The 19,409-nt window shown below is 38.3% G+C and overlaps 1 protein-coding gene across 6 annotated transcripts in view; it reads left to right on the top strand.

The window, feature by feature from the left end:
- Positions 1 to 152: 152 nt before the first annotated feature.
- Positions 153 to 19,409, top strand: part of uckl1b (uridine-cytidine kinase 1-like 1b) — a 34,938-nt gene continuing 15,681 nt past the window's right edge. The window contains exons 1-8 of one of the 6 annotated variants that reach the window (XM_084428094.1): positions 153 to 273; positions 11,975 to 12,168; positions 12,894 to 13,000; positions 15,058 to 15,228; positions 16,322 to 16,393; positions 16,476 to 16,665; positions 16,977 to 17,038; positions 18,365 to 18,381. In XM_084428094.1, coding sequence (XP_084284220.1) covers positions 200 to 273; positions 11,975 to 12,168; positions 12,894 to 13,000; positions 15,058 to 15,228; positions 16,322 to 16,393; positions 16,476 to 16,665; positions 16,977 to 17,038; positions 18,365 to 18,381 — 887 coding nt within the window. In that variant the 5' untranslated portion in view covers positions 153 to 199. Of the gene's footprint in view, positions 274 to 2,453; positions 3,228 to 8,983; positions 9,181 to 11,974; positions 12,169 to 12,893; positions 13,001 to 15,057; positions 15,229 to 16,321; positions 16,394 to 16,475; positions 16,666 to 16,976; positions 17,039 to 18,364; positions 18,382 to 19,409 lie in introns of those variants that run through there. The other 5 variants (XM_084428096.1, XM_084428098.1, XM_084428093.1 and 2 more) reach the window with 5 other exon arrangements.

Here is a 19,409-nt window from a genome sequence, read left to right as displayed (position 1 = left end):
TAAATTCAGTAGCCTACAGAAAAAGCATACCTAAACTTGTACTTAAAAATATACTTTACAATTGACATTCTGGGATTTGTAGTTCCGCTTCGGTGAAGACATGCGCGACCCTATGACGCATAAAACTACATATCCCAGCAGCATTATTCGCGGCCAGAGTCGCACTCGCAACAGCTGATTGTCAAATAGGAATCCAACAATGTCTGCCGTGTGCGGAGACGGAAGAGTCTCGGCGATGGAGTGCGGAGAAAAAGCCTCTATGCGGTGCACAAGGTACATTTCAAGACCTTTAGCTCCTAACCTCTCAGTTATTAAGTTCCCCGTGATCTTAATATGCGCGTGTGTAGTAAACATTAAACGGCGAGCGCACAGTGACTGTCGCGTGCGTGCTGGAGTTCCTGGTGCGTCTCGCGTGTCTCTGGCACTCTGCAACACACGCGTTGATCATATATGCCTCTGGTGATATTTATAAATCCCCCCCTAAACTAACAAGATGTGTGGAGAGACCTTACAGTCTATGGGAGAGACATGTCTCTTTAAGCACATAATTATGAAACTGTAACCCTGTTTCCACGTCTTGTTTCGGTCCATGACTATTTGTGTGAATGTTTATGCGTCTGGTTCTGTTTAAATGGTCTTGTCAGTAAATGTGTGTTCCTGCTGCTCACCCCATGGTGAATGACACTGAAGCACATGTCGCGAAGACCTCAGGAGAGCATGCAGTAGGAGGATCATTGCCGTTATTTCTTTGGACCGTTTTTCAGCCGCACCTTTTTATTACATGTAATTAAACTAACGTTACTTCACTTGCTCTAAACAGTATTGTGAACGACATCTGTAGTCAGGTTGGCTTAATTACACATGGTTGAATGGCATTTTAAACTAATAATAGGCCAAATAAATGATTAAGTAACAGAACAAATTTGGAGTAGTATTTACTATATTATGCGACACTGCAACAGTATTATTATAGTTTATATTTATCAAGCTGAATCATGATCACCTCCGCGTTGCGACGCGAGAGGGCGCGCTCGTCTAACTCTGTGACATCACTGCGAGCACGGGTCACGTGACTGTGCCTTCTCATATCCAGACCAGCAGCTGTTGTTGTTGGGAATGCCCTTCATACACGTGCTTAGGATTGAAGTAGAAAGAGGAAGTCTTGACATTTGGGAGCGAGATCTAATAGGAGAATAAGATGGTTAATGGGTTTATGTCGTACAAAGAATCGTGCTCCACTGCATCCATGTTGGTGATCTCCTCTTCTGGGCTTTGAATCTAACTACTTTTAGGTTACTATATACACCACCCTTCAAACGTTTAACATTTTATTCAGCACAGATGCATTAAATTGACCAAAAGTGACAGTGTAGGCATTCATAATGTTACTAAAGATTTCTATTTCAGATAAATGCTGTTCTTTTGAACCTTTAAAGAATCCTGAAAAAAAAGTGTCCTGGTTTCCACAAACATATTAAGCAGCACAACTGTTTTCAACATTGATAATAATCAGAAATGTTTCTTGAGCATCAAATCATCATATTAGAATGATTTCTGAAGGATCATGTGACACTGAAGACTGGAGTAATGATGCTGAAAATTCAGCTTTTTTTAGGATTTGTGATATGTGTGTATAACAGCTGTTTTGTTGTCATCTCTTTGGTTGATTCTAATTGCAATTTTACATGTTCAACTTTCAGTATTATGTAAGGGATTATGTATAGCGAGGCGGTTGTTATAGCAAATAACAACCCCGACAGGCTGAACGGGTCTTGAATCAGCCTGAAGGGGTTGTTATTCGCTATAACAACCGCCTTCGCTACACATTATCCCGCTTATTACATGGCTACCTACAAAATAAAGAAATAATTTGACACAAATTATTGATTTAAAAAGGAGTTTATTGATTTAAAAACGATTGTATTGCTTCCGCTAAAGAAAATAGTCCGTTCCGCATCCATAACAACGCTCTGTTTTTCATGGCAACGGTGGTGTGTTATCAAGAAATAACAGACCGCATTCTACATTGGAATTCAACCAAGCCATGTAATAAATAATAATAATCAATTATTAAAATACTACTGTAACACTTAAACATTAATTAGTTTAATTCAGTTTAGATGCTGACTATTAAAGGGATATTTCACCCAAAAATTAAAACTCTGTCATCATTCACTCACCCTCAAGTTGTTCCATAATATATATTTTTTCCATACTATGGAAGTCAATGGGGTCCATCAACTGTTTGGTTACCAACATTCTTCAAAATATCTTCTTTTGTGTTCAGCAGAACAAAGAAACATGTTTGGAACAACTTATGGGGGTGTAAACGATGACAGAGTTTTCACTTTTGGGTGAACTATCCCTTTAAGGATCTTTACACAGAGTTAAGTCTGTGTATTTATTTAATGTGTTTTTTTTTGTGGATGTGCTTGTACTGTAAGATCACGGCCAGTACGGGCTGTGATGGTGGTAGTGAGTTTCATCATGATGTTTGTGAGGGGTGTCCCGGGAGGGGGAGCAGGTGGAGCGACGCCCCAGAGGATGGGCCGGTTGATAAGGTGATCTCAGAGCCCTTGGGTGTAATGAAGAGAGCGCTCAAAACCTGCGTCTCTCCTCCACCGCTCCCCGCTTCACAGAGCAACCTGATTTGTTTATGTCCCGAGCCTAAGAACACCATTCAAAATCGCTGCTTTCCCTCGCGCTCTTTCACCGTCCCGTGTCAGCAACAGCCTGTGTGAGTGTCACAGACAGATGAGCCGCCCCGTAAGAGGCCAGCGGAGGGGTGTGTGAGCTCTGCGTGTTTCCAACCTGCTGCTATTAATACCACCCGCCAAACATAATCTGCGGGACAGGTTATCCTCTTACGTTTGTTGGCAGTGTCCATAGTAGCATGTTAGGGCGAGAGAAAGGTTTGTCTTGAATGGTCCCGGCCCACTAACGCTAGTGACTGGTAAAACAAAACCGACGTAGAAAGCACAGTTTTGTTTTCCTCCCTTCTGCTTCACTTTCGTTTTTCTTCCTGTTCTCTCGCTCCGCTCGGCTTGCCAGAGGGCAGGCTCTCTGAGCGCCCGCGTGTGTGCACGTCCCGGTGGTTACATTAGCGCTGATCTTTCTCTGGAGCTCTCATCTCATCTCATCTCATCTGTCTGTCCCATCATGAACACACTCCCAGCATACTCGGGAGCCAGGATCTCAGGCTGCTGGTCTCTTAGGGCAGATGGAAGGTAAGCCTGATAACTCACTGATGATTATTATTAAAAAATTTTTTTTTATTATGCTGGTCTTAGCATCTTTGTCTTTTTCTCCATCCTCAAGTGTGTTGGACGCTCTTGAGTAGTTTATTAAGCAGTTTGCACACTTACTTGTTGAATGCAGCTGCTGCTGACAGGACTCTCTACTTGCTCTGTTTTTACAAGCAAATTTACATAATTTTTTTAATGAATTTGTCTGATGAAACCTCAGCATGCGATTGGCACATCCTGTCAGGCTTTGTGGTTTGCTGTTTTGCACACTATATTAGCTGTCTTTAACTACTACTATGTACTTGCATCAAAAATAACAATTGGGCTACACTTTGTTTTAAGATATCCTTGTTACAGTGTAATTATGCAATTGAGTAATAATAATTAACTACAGGTATAGGGTTAGGATTGGGGTTAGGGTTAGTTAGTACTTGTAATTATGCATCATTTACTGTTATTACTGTAGTAAGTACATGTAACGTGTCGTGTAACAAAGACACTGTAAAATAAAGTGTTAACAATAATTGTTAGGTCCAATGTACTTATTGTGTTGATGTTGTGTTGCAGAACGCTTGTGCTGCTATTGAGGTGGGTTACAGGTGAGGTTAGGACAGGTTTGGTGATATGCGTGGGTTTAAGGCTGGGAAAGGGCCAACAGTGTCATTATAGATGTAAATACAGAAATTAATTACAGATATAGCCTAATTACAGGAAAATTTGGATACACTTTATTTTAAGGTGACGTAGTCAAATAAGTACAGAGTAATGTACTTACTAGGATATAGAGTCACATAATTCAGCATAATTCACTGTTTTTACTGTCGTAACATGTAACTACATCACCTGGTACTGGCAAATCTAGATGGGACTAATTTTTTTAAATTCTTTTGTACCATTTGCTGTTTTTTTTTTTTATTATTCAAGGTAAATTATTTATTCAAGTCCTTTTTTTCTTCCTTTCTTTTTGTGTGTTGTGGTGGTGTTTATTCTTTGTATGACTGTATGGTTTACTGCTGGCTGTGAAATAAATTGCCCCTTGGGGATAATAAAGGTGACCTTACCTTTCCTTAAAAGAAATTGTTACAGATTTTTTGAAAAATATAAGTGTATTGTAAAAATGTGTATGTACACAATATGTGCATTGTATCAAATTATTAAAGCCCCCTGTAGTCAATCATTTTATCCCTTAAAGGGGTGATTGATTATGATTTCACTTTTTTAACTTTAGTTAGTGTGTAATGTTGCTGTTTGAGCATAAACAACATCTGTAAAGTTACAACGCTCAAAGTTCAAAGCAAAGGGAGATATTTGCTTTTAAAGAAATGACTTTAACAAACAGCTGGTAGGGACTACAGGACATTCCTCCTGGGTTAGTGACATCACAAACCCTTAAATTTACATAAACCCCGACCCGGGAATGCGATTTATAGATTATCATGACAGAATATGATAATCAATGACTAGAGGATAACTACACATAAGCTACATAAATTCATCACCTAACCATTCAGAAATGTCCTGTTGCTTCTACATATTGTCACTTCTTCTTGAGTCTCTCCATCTTTCTGACTTTGTTTGAACATAAAAGGCTTAAAGTTTTTGAAATCTCCAGTGCATGTCTGTGTGAGGTAAAAGGACTCGAACTCTTGAAGCTCCGCCCCCTGTGCCGGGAGTAGCAGCTCATTTGCATTTAAAGGAACAGACACAAAAACGGTGCGTTTTTGCTCACCATCAAAAAGTGACAATTTGAACATGCTATAAAAATATCTGTGGGGTATTTTGAGCTAAACTTCACATACACACTCTGGGGACATCAGAGACTTATTTTACATTTAGTTAAAGGGCATTATACCACCCCTTTAAATCTCATCTTTGATCACCAAAATGACATATTTAAACGTTTTTTCCCTGTGGAAATAATTAATTCATGCCAAAATAGCTTGAATATAACTCTACACCCTTGCCTCATTTAGTATATGCAGAACCATGAATATGCAAATGAGCCCCGTCTCCACTCACTCACGCCAGCTCAACGTTACTGTAGTAAATGCTCCACAATGGCAAGTGGAAATACTGGTTTAATTCAGCCAGTTACACAAACATGTTCTCGTTCTCCATCTCAGAGTCAGACATCTTCCTTCTAACAACCAGCTAGAGGTGGACAGTAACAAAGTACATTTACTTGAGTACTGTACTTAAGTACACTTTTTGAGTATCTGTACTTTTAGTATTATTTTTTCTGGAACCTTTTTACTTTAACCTCACTACATTTGAAAGACAAATATCTTACTTTTTACTCCACTACAATTCTGTCAGGTCCTTGAATAGATAGTAGTAATGTCAGTCGGGATGATTTTGGTTGCAGGGACCCGCACGGGTTGCTTTTTTGCAGGGGTTGCATTGTGGCTGGAAATTAGTCAAATTGACGTCAGAAACCGACTGATGTTGGTTTCTGACGTCAACCCGATTTTCGTTTTCAACCACAATACAACGTCTGTCCAACGTTGGAGATTAATATCAATCTGCCGTTGGATTCTGACATCAACCTGATTTTCATTTTCAACGTTGGGTTTGGTCTTCTAAATGCGAATTTTGTCATTGTTTTGGTGCACACTAGCTTATAGATAACATAAGGCTATGTTAGCGTAAGGCTAACATATTCATACTAAAAGCCAAAAAACTTTAAATAGGGCAGTATTTGAGGGAACAGCCATTTGGGTGTCCGAAACCATTGTGGACGTTGTTGAGTGCACTTAATCTCACATTCAATCCCACTACTGGAACTGTGTTCTAGAAATAAATTTGATATTGATATGAGGGTAGGCAGGCAGAGATTCAGAGGCATAAGGTACTGTAAGTATTACACACAACAACAATGCAACAGTAATAAAACAATGCATTGAAAGTTACTTTTGATACTTAAGTACTTTTAAAAACAAGTACTCCTGTACTTTTACTTAAGTAAAAATCGGTCTTTACAACTTTTACTTGTACCGGAGTAATATTTGACCAGTAGTATCTGTACTTTCACTCAAGTAAGGAAGTTGTGTACTTTGTCCACCTCTGCAACCAGCATCCTTAGAAACGCTTTGAACAATTCAGAGTGTCAGTGGCGAAACGCACATAGTTCATCATAACATCATAATATACATAATTCACCCGCTATATTGCTAAATGTAGCCGATTTTTCATATCAACAGAGAAATATACGGGGATAACCTCACTTCTCTTGAGACTCCCCTGCTTCAGAGCGGTCATAGTTAATGATATGCCTAAGCCGTCTTAAAGCATATTAAAAACACCACATAGACACAAAAACAGCATTAAAAACTTGATTTTCACCACAAGGGGTCTTTAATTTAAATATTAGTACATAGTAGTTAGACGCGTTGTATATAGTGAGATCATCAACACAGCTGTCGCTGACAGGACTCTCTGCTTGCTCTGTTTTTTACAAGCAAATATCCATCAGTTTTATGTGTTTGCTGAAAACCTCAGCGTGCGATTGGCACCTCCTGTCAGGTTTCGATTTGTTTTCAGTTTGCTGGTTTTATATTATGAGGTGTTTTACAGTGAAAATGTTTCATTAGTAAACTGCACAATGGCGTATTCTCATACTGTCCTGTCCTTGAGGGAACTTGTGATGGGAACCAGAAGTTGCTGATGTGCTGTCGCTGAGGTTAGTGTGTGTATTTTTAAAGGGATAGTTCGCCCAAAAAATGCAAATTCTGTTATTCATCCTAATATTGTCCAGACCTATTTGACTTTGTTTCTTCTGTGAAACACAAAAGGAGATGTTTTGAAGAATGCTCACACTGCTCTGTGGCATCATGTGACGGTATGAAATTTGGTAACACTTTATTTTAGAGCATCTTTGATAGATGTTACATGCATTTACTGCTGTAATAACAGTAAAGTATGCATAATTTCATGCATCTAACCCTAAACCTAACCCTATTGTAAGTACATGTAGTTAATATCTCTGTTCTTTAAATGTATAATTTAGGCGTGGAGGCTATAATTTCCACAGTTATACGTATTTCTGTATTTTCCAACCTGAAAAGTATGACCCTAAATGTTATGTTTTCGAATACATTTATCTCATGCATGGTTTGCTTTCAAAGCGTCAAATTTGAGTAAAAATCTGCACCCGTTGCTTATTTATGAATATTGACTATGTATGGTTATTAGAATGAGATATGGCTTAGGCTTAGTGCGATCATCAAATCCCAACAGTTGTGAATGATGTAATTGTAAATATATAGTCTGACGCTCTGCATGTTTGAGAGTAAAGAAACGTTCGTTTTCACTTTCAGTTCACAGTAAATGCTACTCTGCAATTTCTGCGTGTTTGAGGCGTTTAGAATTTGCATTTGGGAATGCAACGTGCCAAACACATTGGAAGTTTGCATGCACACACACTCTATATGTCAAAAATGGCTTTGTTAATGTTGTTCTTGTTGTCACACTCTGTTATGAATTACATGGCTCGTGTACATTTTAGCCTGTTTTCAATCCAAAATGGTAACATTTGACCAAGTAGAGTAGTTTGCATCGCTGGACATTACTGTCATTTAACATTTCTGTCGTAAAACTGTTTAATATTTGACATCTTTTCTCTTTCACGGTTCAAACTGAAGCATCTCTCTGGAACTCATGTTCATCTTCTGTGAACAGTAAAGCCTTTTCTTCGATTTGATTGGTCAATGATTTTGACATCGATAAACGCTGTTAGAAGACTGATGGTAGATGGCAGACCAGCCTAAAAATGTAACTTAGAAACCTTTTGTCATCATAACAACAAACAGAGCATTGTGTAATGGAGTGCTGCAGACCAACATCAACAATATCAAATACTGGAGAAACAATCTGACCAGTTGAACTTGAGATTTTCCTAGTCGACTAGTACTCGTTCATTTAAGCCATTAGTCGACTTATCACACGTTTATATTCATTTTTAACATATACTTCATACGGATTACATAATCAGAGAGTATTTGTTTCTGATTTGAATTGGTTTGTTTAAAAGTAGACATTTCAAGCTTTCTATAGATATATTTCCTCATGTCTGCGAGGCAAGTATACACTGAGTTTCAGTTCATTTTTGTGACACGCTCCAGTCCACGGAGACCGAGAAGGCAGAAAACGCATCCTTTTTGTTTTCTGTGTTTTACAAAAGCACAACTTTTCGTTGTTAATGTGAGTTTACACAAGTAGACCCTTTATAGTTTTGAATGATGTATTACTCAAAAATGATTATGAGTATTTTAAGTTGTTTCCGCTGTTGTCAGGAAAATATGCAAGTGATCTCGCCGTATTTCTGAAGTGCCCACAATAATATGAGCTCTTTAATAGTCCATATGGCTAGTGCTAAACAGATTAAAGTTTTTCACTGAAAATCCTGCCCTGAAAATGGCTTGAAAATCACTTTCTTTGTACAGATATTTCACTCGAAGGAAGTCGTGTAGTAAATGATTACAGTCATTTGATCATTTCCTTTAAGAGAAAGACTTTGACTGACTAGTTTGTGGTTTCTGAAAAAATGCAAGGGCAGAGTCCACTGTTTGCCATCTTATCTCTAATCACGCTCTCATATTTTAGCAGGGCAGATAAACTAGAAAGATGACCCAAGATGATTTCTATTCACACTAACAGAAACTCAAAGGCATACTCGGCACACAATACATCTTTTTTTTGCCTAGTAAACTTGCTTTATTCTAGATTTACCAGTTATAGTTGCACATGTGAAGTAGGCTTTGTTTACTGAGGCATGTAAGCATTAGGGATTACGCAGTCATGTGTCACTTGATCTGACTGGCTTTTTTATACAAACAGATGTTTAGTTGAGAGTAGGTTCTAGGTAGTAGTACTTTTACTTAATGGACACGTACATGGACTCATCTTTTGTGGACATCTTGCGTTCTCGCCTGCTTCAGTAAGTATTTTTCTCTTAAAATTAAATGCAAATAAATAAATATAAATAATTTAATTTAATATAAATATTTGTTATTAATATAATATCTAAATACTATATATTAATATAAATAATACATAAATATATACAATAAAATGTAAAAAAAAGTTTTTGCTGCTTATGAGCTCCACAGCTCTCACTGCAGTGAGTCTGTAGGCGTCCACCAATTTTACCTTGTATCTCTTTCGTTTATTCGTGACTCCAGAGCATTCCAGAAATGCTCCTAGAAACCAGAGCATGTTTTCATCAAACTTACTGCACCATTAGCATAGTTGGCTTATGCATAATTACATTTTTAGTCTCACTTTATATAAATGGTCATTTTACAGTGTATTTATATAAGTATGTACCTAATAATTTACTTTTATGCATTTAGCAGATGCTTTTATGTAAGCAGAACATAAGCAATTTATCACAGAGCAATAATAGTAATGAACGCATGTACATGTAAATATATACTTCATATTTTATTATTTACATGAATTATATGTAATGTTGGGACTGAAATCTTTTGTATTTTTTATGTAATGTATTTATTGGGCTTTTAGCAGTTACTTTTTATCCAACTTACTATCACCGTTGTGTTCATAGGCCACTGAACCAAGTCTTCAAAATTTGTTGCATGATATACATTTAAGATTGATTGATTTGAATTGTGATACAATGTCATATGCTGCTTAACCCTCTAAAGGAACACTCCACCGTTTTTTGAAATAGGGCTTATTCACCGTCTTTCCTACAGATAGACGGTTTAGATAGGTGGGCAAACGCATTTTTGTCTCAGTGCATGCATTGTTTTAGTTTGGCAGTGCCGCCGCTAGCTTAGCTTAGCATAATGAATGGAATCCTTTGTTGCCAGCTAGCATGTCGTGAGTAAAAGTGATAAAAAAACGATTTAAAACGAGTACAAATAGCAATGCAGATTAAGACTAGGCAATTTCCTAGGCAGATATTGACTTGGGACTATATTGGGGGGAAGCACAGGCGAAGCACTGCTACTTGGGCGCAGAGATATCACGCAACACATGAAATCCTACAACTTCCGTCAACATACCGGCGTGAATAGTAGCCGGCTATTTTTTCTACAGTAGATATAGTGAATGGCGATGAACATGGCTGATTTTGTGAGAGACGAAGAGGGTGACTTCTCAGATAGTCAAGATCCAGAACCATACCTCTATGAACCAGAGTTTGAGGGGAGGAGCTGCGTGCTTTGGAAATAGAACGACAGGAGGAGGAGGTTGCGATCGCTTAACAGCCTGAGGACGTGAGGATGAGAGCCAACACGAACTGGTGGTGTGAGTGTGGAGGAATATGCCAACCTATGCCGACTGAAATAGAGTGTCTGTGCTGTGGCGAGTGGGACAAGGTACTGCCATCGATGACCAGGCTCAACGTGGGGGGATTTCAGGTGTTGCGTGATATCTCTGCGCCCAAGTAGCAATGCTTCGTCTGTGCTTCACCCCAATATAGTCCCAAGTCAATATCTGCCTAGGAAATCGCCTAGTCTTAATCTGCATTGCTATTTGTACTCGTTGTCAATACGCAGGCCACAAGAAGTAATTCGTTTTACTCACGACATGCTAGCTGGCAACAAAGGATTCCATTCATTATGCTAAGCTAAGCTATCGGCAGCGCTGCCAAACTAAAACAATGCATGCACTGAGACAAAAATGCGTTTGCCCACCCATCTAAATGTAGGAAAGACGGTGAATAAGCCCTATTTCAAAAAACGGTGGAGTATTCCTTTAAAGCCTACTGTGTCATGTTTGATACTCGAAACATGATCAAAACTTTTATGAAAAACCTGTTGTACACTATCTACCTTTTGACCATGTAATTGATAGTTATACTTTTTAGCAAGTAAAAGGACGCCTTATAATTGTAAAAATGTCCACCTTGAGGTCATGGGACATGACGGATTTTTATAAAGTAAACAGGAGTAACTTTTAAATTGACAAACTTTTATAAAAGCCCAATGTATCAAATAGCCTATTATATTTAAAAAAAACAAATATGCAAACTTATTTTTCATATTATGTCTAAAGGTTAAATAAACTGTTCTATTAAAAAAAAAAAAAAAAAAATACTATTATTTTATATGTCAGACTTTACAGTGTTCATTTTAGTCTTCAGAGAGACTCCGCCCACACTGTCCTCTGATTGGCTGTCGCGTCAAATTGCTCATTCTGAATCTTATGGCATCATGTCTGGTTAGGACATGTTGTTAGTTTGAACCAGGTCCTTTGGGTTATCTTTAATCATGCCATGCTAGTGCTACCACTGGCCATAATTATGTTTTCATTATTATTAACAAGGTAGTATTTGTTTAGAACTCAAACTAGTTGATCGAAATGAGGTCAGTTGCTTTGTTTGAGCTCAACTGTCAAAACAGTCATTAGACATGACAACACGATATTCCAGTTATCTCCGTTTCATTGATCACGATGATGTGCTACATTTACAGCTAACATGTTTGCTGAGTAATATGGGGTTGTTGCTGCAACATGCTACAAAATTTATGACACCACCGTTATCAGATCTTGACATATTTTCCTATTTGAAATAGATAGAGCTGTATGCCCTGTTACCCACATAGTTAAAGCTAGTAATTAGGTTAAGGGTGTTAACCGTGATGGCCACCGAGTGAACTGGGGTCTTTGTACAGCTTGTGATCAGGAAGTCAGAATTCACACAGGAAATAGCAGGAAGAGGCTTCTCTTGTTCACTGTGTCTTATTTCCTCTTTTCAACAGTGGCAGTGGCGAAGGCTCTCTGGACAGGCTCCTCCCCTCCGTCAACACCGGCCTGTCGCCACGGAAACGATCCACCAGCCAGTGCAAATCCGAGCCTCCGCTTCTGCGGACCAGTAAGAGGACCATCTACACCGCCGGACGCCCACCCTGGTACAATGAGCACGGGACCCAGTCCAAAGAAGCTTTTGTTATTGGTCGGTATAGTAAAGCGTTCCAGGGAAAAAACATCAGTAAGGCTTTTCACGCTGTGCTTAACCCCGGGTTATCGTCGCTTTAAACCCTGCCTTTAACCCCGGGTGAAGGAGCGTTCACACTTAGCGGGTTAGTGTCGCATTTTACCCGGAGTAATGCCTCCCTGATCTGGAGCAGGGTTAGGACCCCTTTTGCGCTGTTAACCCCGCATTGCAATGCTAAACTTGCACTGTGTGAAATGATGCAGTGTTAATCGCTACAGGCAGCCATTCACATGCTTTGGACAGTCCCAGAAACACAGCGTGTTGTATAAACAGTAAGCTATGTTTCAAAGTTTGAAGGGAAAATGACAAATGGTGACAGAAACTTATAAACTTGATAGTTGGCTACGACAATATATAATATGAGGATGTGCAATGCTAGAGCCTTTATGTAAGCGGGTCGCGTGCTGCGTTCGTCCAATCAGTGACACTGGCTGCAAATATGCAAATAAGGACCTTAACCCAGGATTTAGGAGTGTATAGTGAAACCTCAGCTCATGAATCCCCAGGATTAACTATGAGCAGTGTGAAATGTGGAGATAACCCAGGATTCTGTTTAGCCAGGGTGTAATGACCCAGGGTTAAGTAGATCAAGTGTGAAAAGCCCTATTGTTAACTCATACACCATCACGATCATCATCGACCATCGTCACATGTCAATTTACTGGTCTTTTTTTTACCCATAGGGCTTTGTGGAGGCAGTGCCTCAGGCAAAACAACAGTTGCTCGTAAAATTATCGAGGCTTTGGATGTTCCTTGGGTCGTTCTTCTGTCAATGGATTCCTTCTACAAGGTAACGCCGTCATCTCGTATATCTCTCGTACAGTAAATGTCACACCCATATCTGTGACAGCCCTAAACTCTGTACACCGCAATAAGTCTTTTTGGGGAGTGGCACTTTTTTTTTTTACAATAAAAGGCAGGGCTGTCTCTCTGGCTGTGACTTATTTTGAGTGTTTGTGTTTGCTGACATGTCTTTTGTGTGCAGGGTTTAGGAGAGAAGGCTTATGTTTGAAGTAAACCAAACTACAGAAATTAGCAATATGGCTGAAATTGCTCACTTACAATTCCATAGCAAACCTGAAGTTATACAGTACATGGAAAAACTGACCCGAATGTGGTCCAAAACCAATGGTTTGTTTGATATAATCCATTAAGTCTTTCAGGCAGCTTGTGGCTTCACAGCACACTGAGGAATCTCAGAGTAAACGCCTCTCAGATCCTCTCACGTCTGCCAGAGGAACATCTCAGGTGTGCTGCTGAGAAACTTATCTTCACAGCCGTAAGCAGTCCAGCATTCAAACACAAGCCGTTATGTGTTAATGACGTTTGAGTAAGCTCTGTTAAACAGTCAGGAATGCGAATGACCCTGTCAGGATGATCATAGCAGATAGTCTAGACTAGTTAGGCATTTGTTTAAATGGTGTACCAGCTGTTCTTGCATATCTGAAGAGAAATCATTACATTTTGTATGAGAGAAAAAGGCCAAATAACACAGCGAAGGAAGTAAATGTCCTGTGAGTATGTGTGTGTGTGTGTGTGTGTGTGTGTGTACTTGTACCTGTGTGTAAATGTTCCTCCTAAATTTAGTTCAGCTGGCCTTAGCCGTGTACCCAACGAGAGGAAGGGGGGTAATAACACCACACACTTCATTTACTCAGTAGTCTGGCACTGTCTCTGCATGCAGGGTGGCAAAAACATTCAACTTGTAACTTAAGACAGAGAATATATCCTTCCAGGAAGATTGGAGATATTTTAATATGTTCTCTTGTCTGGAGAATATTACTTAATGCAACTCATACACAAGATTGTTCATGCTAGGATTAACGTATTTAATTGTAATTAAATACAGGGTTCATGGAAAAATCAGGCAGTTATAAAATTGTGGAAATTAGTACAATTTTAAAAAGTCATGGAAGTTGCAATTATATATTTTTTATTTGTTTTTAAATATTTTTTAACTAGTTTTTACTTTTTGATTGCCATTCTTTACTCAATTATTTAAAAAAATGGAAAAATCCTTATTTTTAAAAATCCAAAATGACTGGGAACGTATTAATCAAAAGGTGTGAGAGCAGTCGGTGTCTCTGTTATTTATATTATTTAAAGTCTGTACATCTGCTTTATTAATAATATAATCCACTACTGTCAGTAAATTTTTTTTTTAATGTTTTTGAAAAGTATTATATGCTCACCAAGGTTGCATTTATTTAATCAAAAATACAGTAAAAACTGTTATTACAATTTAAAATAACCGTTTTCTTTTTGAATATATTTTATTTAAAAAAGTAATTTATTCCTGTGATGCAAAGCTACATTTTCAGCATCATTACTCCAGTCTTCAGTCACATGATCCTTCAGAAATCATTCTAATATGATGATTTGATACTCAAGAAACATTTTTTTTTTTTTTGTGGATTCTTTGATACAGCATTTATTTGAAATGGAAATCTCTTGATTGTAAATGTCTTTACTTAATGCTAAGCAATCGTTAAATGTCACTTTTAACAAAATATTGATTAGATTGCTTTTTGCTGTCATTTATATTGGAGTGTTAAGCCACTCATGGTTGTGTGTTACAGTGATTTTACCATAGTTTACCCCTTTGCGTCATGTCTAACCTGTGGTAAAAGCACTGTAATGCACACTAATGGCTTATGACATTTACTAAATGCAGCAAGTGCAACGGCATCGTTGAGTGTCTGGCTCAAGGACAGATCAACCCTTGTCTGGTTTGAACCTACAACCTTTCAGTTATCAGCCTTGATCTCTTCGCACACGGCTGGCAGAGATGTGAGCTGAAGTCAGAGGTGTAACCTTGGACCGTCTGTTGTGACGTGTTTCCTGCAGGTTCTGACGGCCGAACAGCAGCTGCTGGCTGCTAACAACGATTACAACTTTGACCATCCAGACGCCTTTGATTTCAGCCTGCTGGTGCACACACTCCGCAAACTCAAGCAGGGCAAGAGTGTGAAGATCCCAGTGTATGACTTCACCACGCACGGACGGCAGAAAGAATGGGTGAGTGCAAACGGCTTTGACCTTCCTCATTTTTCTACACCGATTTGCTTGAAAAGTGTCAGGTTTATGGAAATGATCACTTTTGGGAAAACTGCTTCATGGATTTAAAATGGCTTAAAGGGCAACTCTCGCCAAAATACAACCTAGGGTCTTTTTGTTAATCTACCCGAGGCAAACTTTCGTTTAAAAGCATAATTAGAAAGGAAACGCCACTTTTAAGTTTGACCGTATTTTCGTTTTCGGTCAAATTGCCTTTTGAATGGGAGTGCTTGGGGCACGACTATGATCGCATCAAAAAGCGCTATTTTTAAAACACTAAGAAGGCTCGACACAACATGAAACTTTGCTCGAAGTATCACCAGGGGCTCGACACATGAACTCCAGCATTGAGAACATTGTTTGTGTACAGTGTTTACTGAAAAGAAAGATTTTGAACAACTCACCGTAGCTGTGTCCGCCGGCATTTTGACAGTCAAAAATAGACGATCTCCGAATGTGAATGAACTGACTCTGAATTTTAGTATTGCTTCTTATATGAGCATCCTTTTTCAAATACAAGGTCAATATTGATTTTCACTAACGACAAAACAACAAATTATCCGTGAATTTATATGGAACTAAGCTTTAGGAGCTTTTCATCTTGCGTTGCATTCGGAGATCGACTATTTTTATGCTATCATAGTAGTGCCCCAAGCACTCCCATTCAAAAGGCAGTTTGACCGAAATGAAAATACGGTCAAACTTAAAAGTGGCGTTTCCATCCTAATTATGCTTTTAAACGAAAGTTTGCCTCGGGTAGATGAACAAAAAGACCTTAGGTTGCATTTTGGCGAGAGTTACCCTTTAACTACCAGCAAGATACCTTTTGAAAAAGTGACCAAATGCATTATTAATCAACTTTTTGTTATATACCGAAAAAACGCTTAAAATACAGTTTACGTTCTCCAAATGAAATATTGCTGGTTTACTTTTCTCTCTACTAGGATCACGCTTAAACATTTTTTTCTTTTTTTCAAGTACACAAAATAATCATACATAGAATACCTAGCATATTTTATTGCTTGACTTTTAATGAGCGCTTATCTGTTTGCAGAAAACGGTGTATGGGGCCAGCGTGATTATATTCGAGGGCATCATGTCATTTGCAGATAAAGAGCTGCTGAAGGTAAACAACTGTCTTTCCTAATGTGGATATTTGCCAGCTTCTCACTGAGCTGATCTGGAAGCCTCATCTGTCTGTTTCTCAGCTGCTGGACATGAAGATCTTTGTGGACACTGATTCTGACATCCGGCTGGTACGGAGGCTCAGGAGGGACATCACAGAGCGAGGCCGCGACATTGAGGGAGTGATCAAACAATACAACAAGTTTGTGAAGCCAGCCTTTGAACAGTACATCGAGCCCACGATGAGACTGGCAGATATTGTGGTGCCACGTGGTGAGTGAGGCATTCAGATTGCATTACTAGATTAGATTGTTTTAATGTATTGTTAGTAAAATATTTATTTAGTTGTACGTTTAATTCAATTTGCATACAAATGCCTACACTGGGATTCATTTCTACCATTGGAGAAAGTGTAACGGCCAACTTGGATCATATGTGTCTTGATGGCCAATCACATCAAGAAGTAAAAAAAGGCCTCTGGTCTCCTTCCCTGTGTATTTTTTTTTTTTTATAACCTTGAAGGCTTGCCTGAAAGCAGCTTTGTTAGTGGTGTTGATTTTGATTCCTGTGCTTATCTGCTCTAGGTGGCGGCAACATGGTGGCCATCGATCTCATAGTGCAGCATGTACACAGTCAGCTGGAGGAGGTACGCACACCCGCACAGCACACATCTTGAGAATATGTGCATATTTAGCAGTGGACAGTACTGTAAAAGCAATCAAAGATACTTGGTAGATGATGGTCCCAATCTGATGCACCATTTCATCATGGTGGTTCTTGGTTATCATGAATTTCGGGTGTATAATATCGCCCCCTTGTGGATGATATAATTGACTTATAAACTAATTGGAGACCAGTGGTTCCACAATGTCAATTTCAGGCCCCCTTTCCAAGAGACATTTTCTTCACACACAGTATGAGTTGCAGTCTGACGTGTTTGTCCGCACGCTTGGATTGACAGGATATAATCGGCCCTGATCATCGGCTGTTTGTTTTAAACAATCGGCCGATGGCCAATCGTGGTAAAAGTGAATTTTTTTAGTTATTTTTTATCGGCTGATACCGATTATTGGTGCAGCTCTAATTTTAAGTCATTCCCCCAATATTGCAATACATTTCAGGAAAAAAAAATCAAAACTTAAATTTTTATTCTTTGTGAGATATTCACAAATATATCCAGTATAGACCTTATTCACAGCAGCGCCATCTTTGATTTTTAACGGGTGTGAAAGCGAGGCTGTGAGGGATAGACATCTCTTCAGTGGGTTGTACTGTTATTTAATGGGTTTATGAATTGTTCTGCTGACGAAACACTTAAAAATATCTTTGAGAAATGTGAGTCTATCCCTCACAGCCTCGCTTTCATACCCGTCATGGCGCTGTTCTGAATAAGGTCCATAATTCAGGAATAAACAGCCTGTTTTTTGGGGTTTTTTTTTCATTGACCTTCATCGTCTCCTCCTAAATGCTTTTTCTGTGATATATTAGAGCGATAATCTGTGTGCGCTCCTCATGAGAAGCGGTTTAATTAACGCTTGTGCGTTTTGCATTTGGGAATGCTTTGTAGTGGACTAATATCTGACATGTCATGTGGTTTGTATCACTGACTGTAGTTTTGAACAGCAAATGGTGTTCCTCATTTTCAGGCCTACAGGGATCTGTATTTTCCATGATCGCCCTTCATAAACTTCTAGACATTTCCTGGCCTTTGCCTGTTTGTTTGTTGAATATTTTGATCAATTTGATTATTTTCACCGATCAATAGGAATGTCCCTGAAATTACTCCATAGAATCCCACAGATTTCCTCCTGAAAATCAGCAAAAAAAGTCACAGATTCTATGTGGGCCTGTTAATTTTTCTGTAATACTGGTGTGACACGTTTTGTTTGACCTTGCTTCCTCACCGCACTGGATTATTCTCTCCATTTCTGCCCCTCTTCCCCCCAAACCCCCCCCTCCTGCGGTGGCACAGCGTGAACTCAGCGTCAGGTAGAGTAGCACTGCTCATCATCTTCTCACTCCCTGTCACTGCCTGCACTGAAGTTTCCCCTCAGCACTGATCTGGGCTTAGTCCTGACAATCAAATTCACTAATGATAATGAGATTCAGAGCAGTTACTAATGCAGAAAAACACTGGCCTTAGATCAGTCCACGGGGACACTTGCTACAGCCTCTTATAACTGTCCCCCTCCCAGCATGAGCATCGTCCTCCTCCTGTGCTCTGCTGCACTTCCTGTAGGGACCAAAAGAGGGCAGTGTCTCTTTAAGTTGACTACTGATTGTCACATTGGCCAATATGGGCAGGAGTGTGGGTCAGTAATCCAATAATAAATCAAATAAGTTTGAATATCATGAAAACACATCTGTGATATTTCACCCTAAAATCCCCAAATGATATGTTATTTTTAATTTCAATTTAATTAGTTAATATTATTTATATACTAGTATAGTATTAATTAATTAGTTTGATATTTTCAGTTAAATATACTTTTTTTTTTACTTTAGTTTGGAACATGTTTAATATTTAAATATAAAAATAAATATTTAATACTTAATGTAATTTGTATTTTATTTAATACATTTAATTCTTTTTTTCAATTTTAAGTTTAGTCATTTTTGTTCTTGGTTCATATTTATTATTTAATATATTTAAATATCAAAAATAAATATTTAATTATTTTTATTTTATTTTATTTTTAATAATTTTAGTACTTATATTCATTTATTTGCCAAGGCAACATTTATTTATTTATTTTAGCTTGTGTTTTTCATGCAACATTAATATTTTATTTCAACTTTTTCATTACTGAAAGTATTTTTTTTATTTTAGCAATAACACTGATTTAGTTTATAATTTTATATTTTAGTTGAGTATAATTTTATATTTAATTTTATTTGTATTTTATTTCTTTTTTTCCCCCTTTTTTTCATTTGGGGGTGAAATATGAGCCAGTAGTGTTCTTGACCGGTTTTATGAGATTTACACAAATAAATCATCAACAAGGAAAGTAAAAGTA

Source organism: Rutilus rutilus, assembly GCF_951802725.1.
Source record: "Rutilus rutilus genome assembly, chromosome: 13".
In the NCBI taxonomy this organism is placed as follows: Eukaryota; Metazoa; Chordata; class Actinopteri; order Cypriniformes; family Leuciscidae; genus Rutilus; species Rutilus rutilus.
Note: the sequence above shows the minus strand (reverse complement) of the source record. Positions and strands in the feature narration are given on the sequence as shown.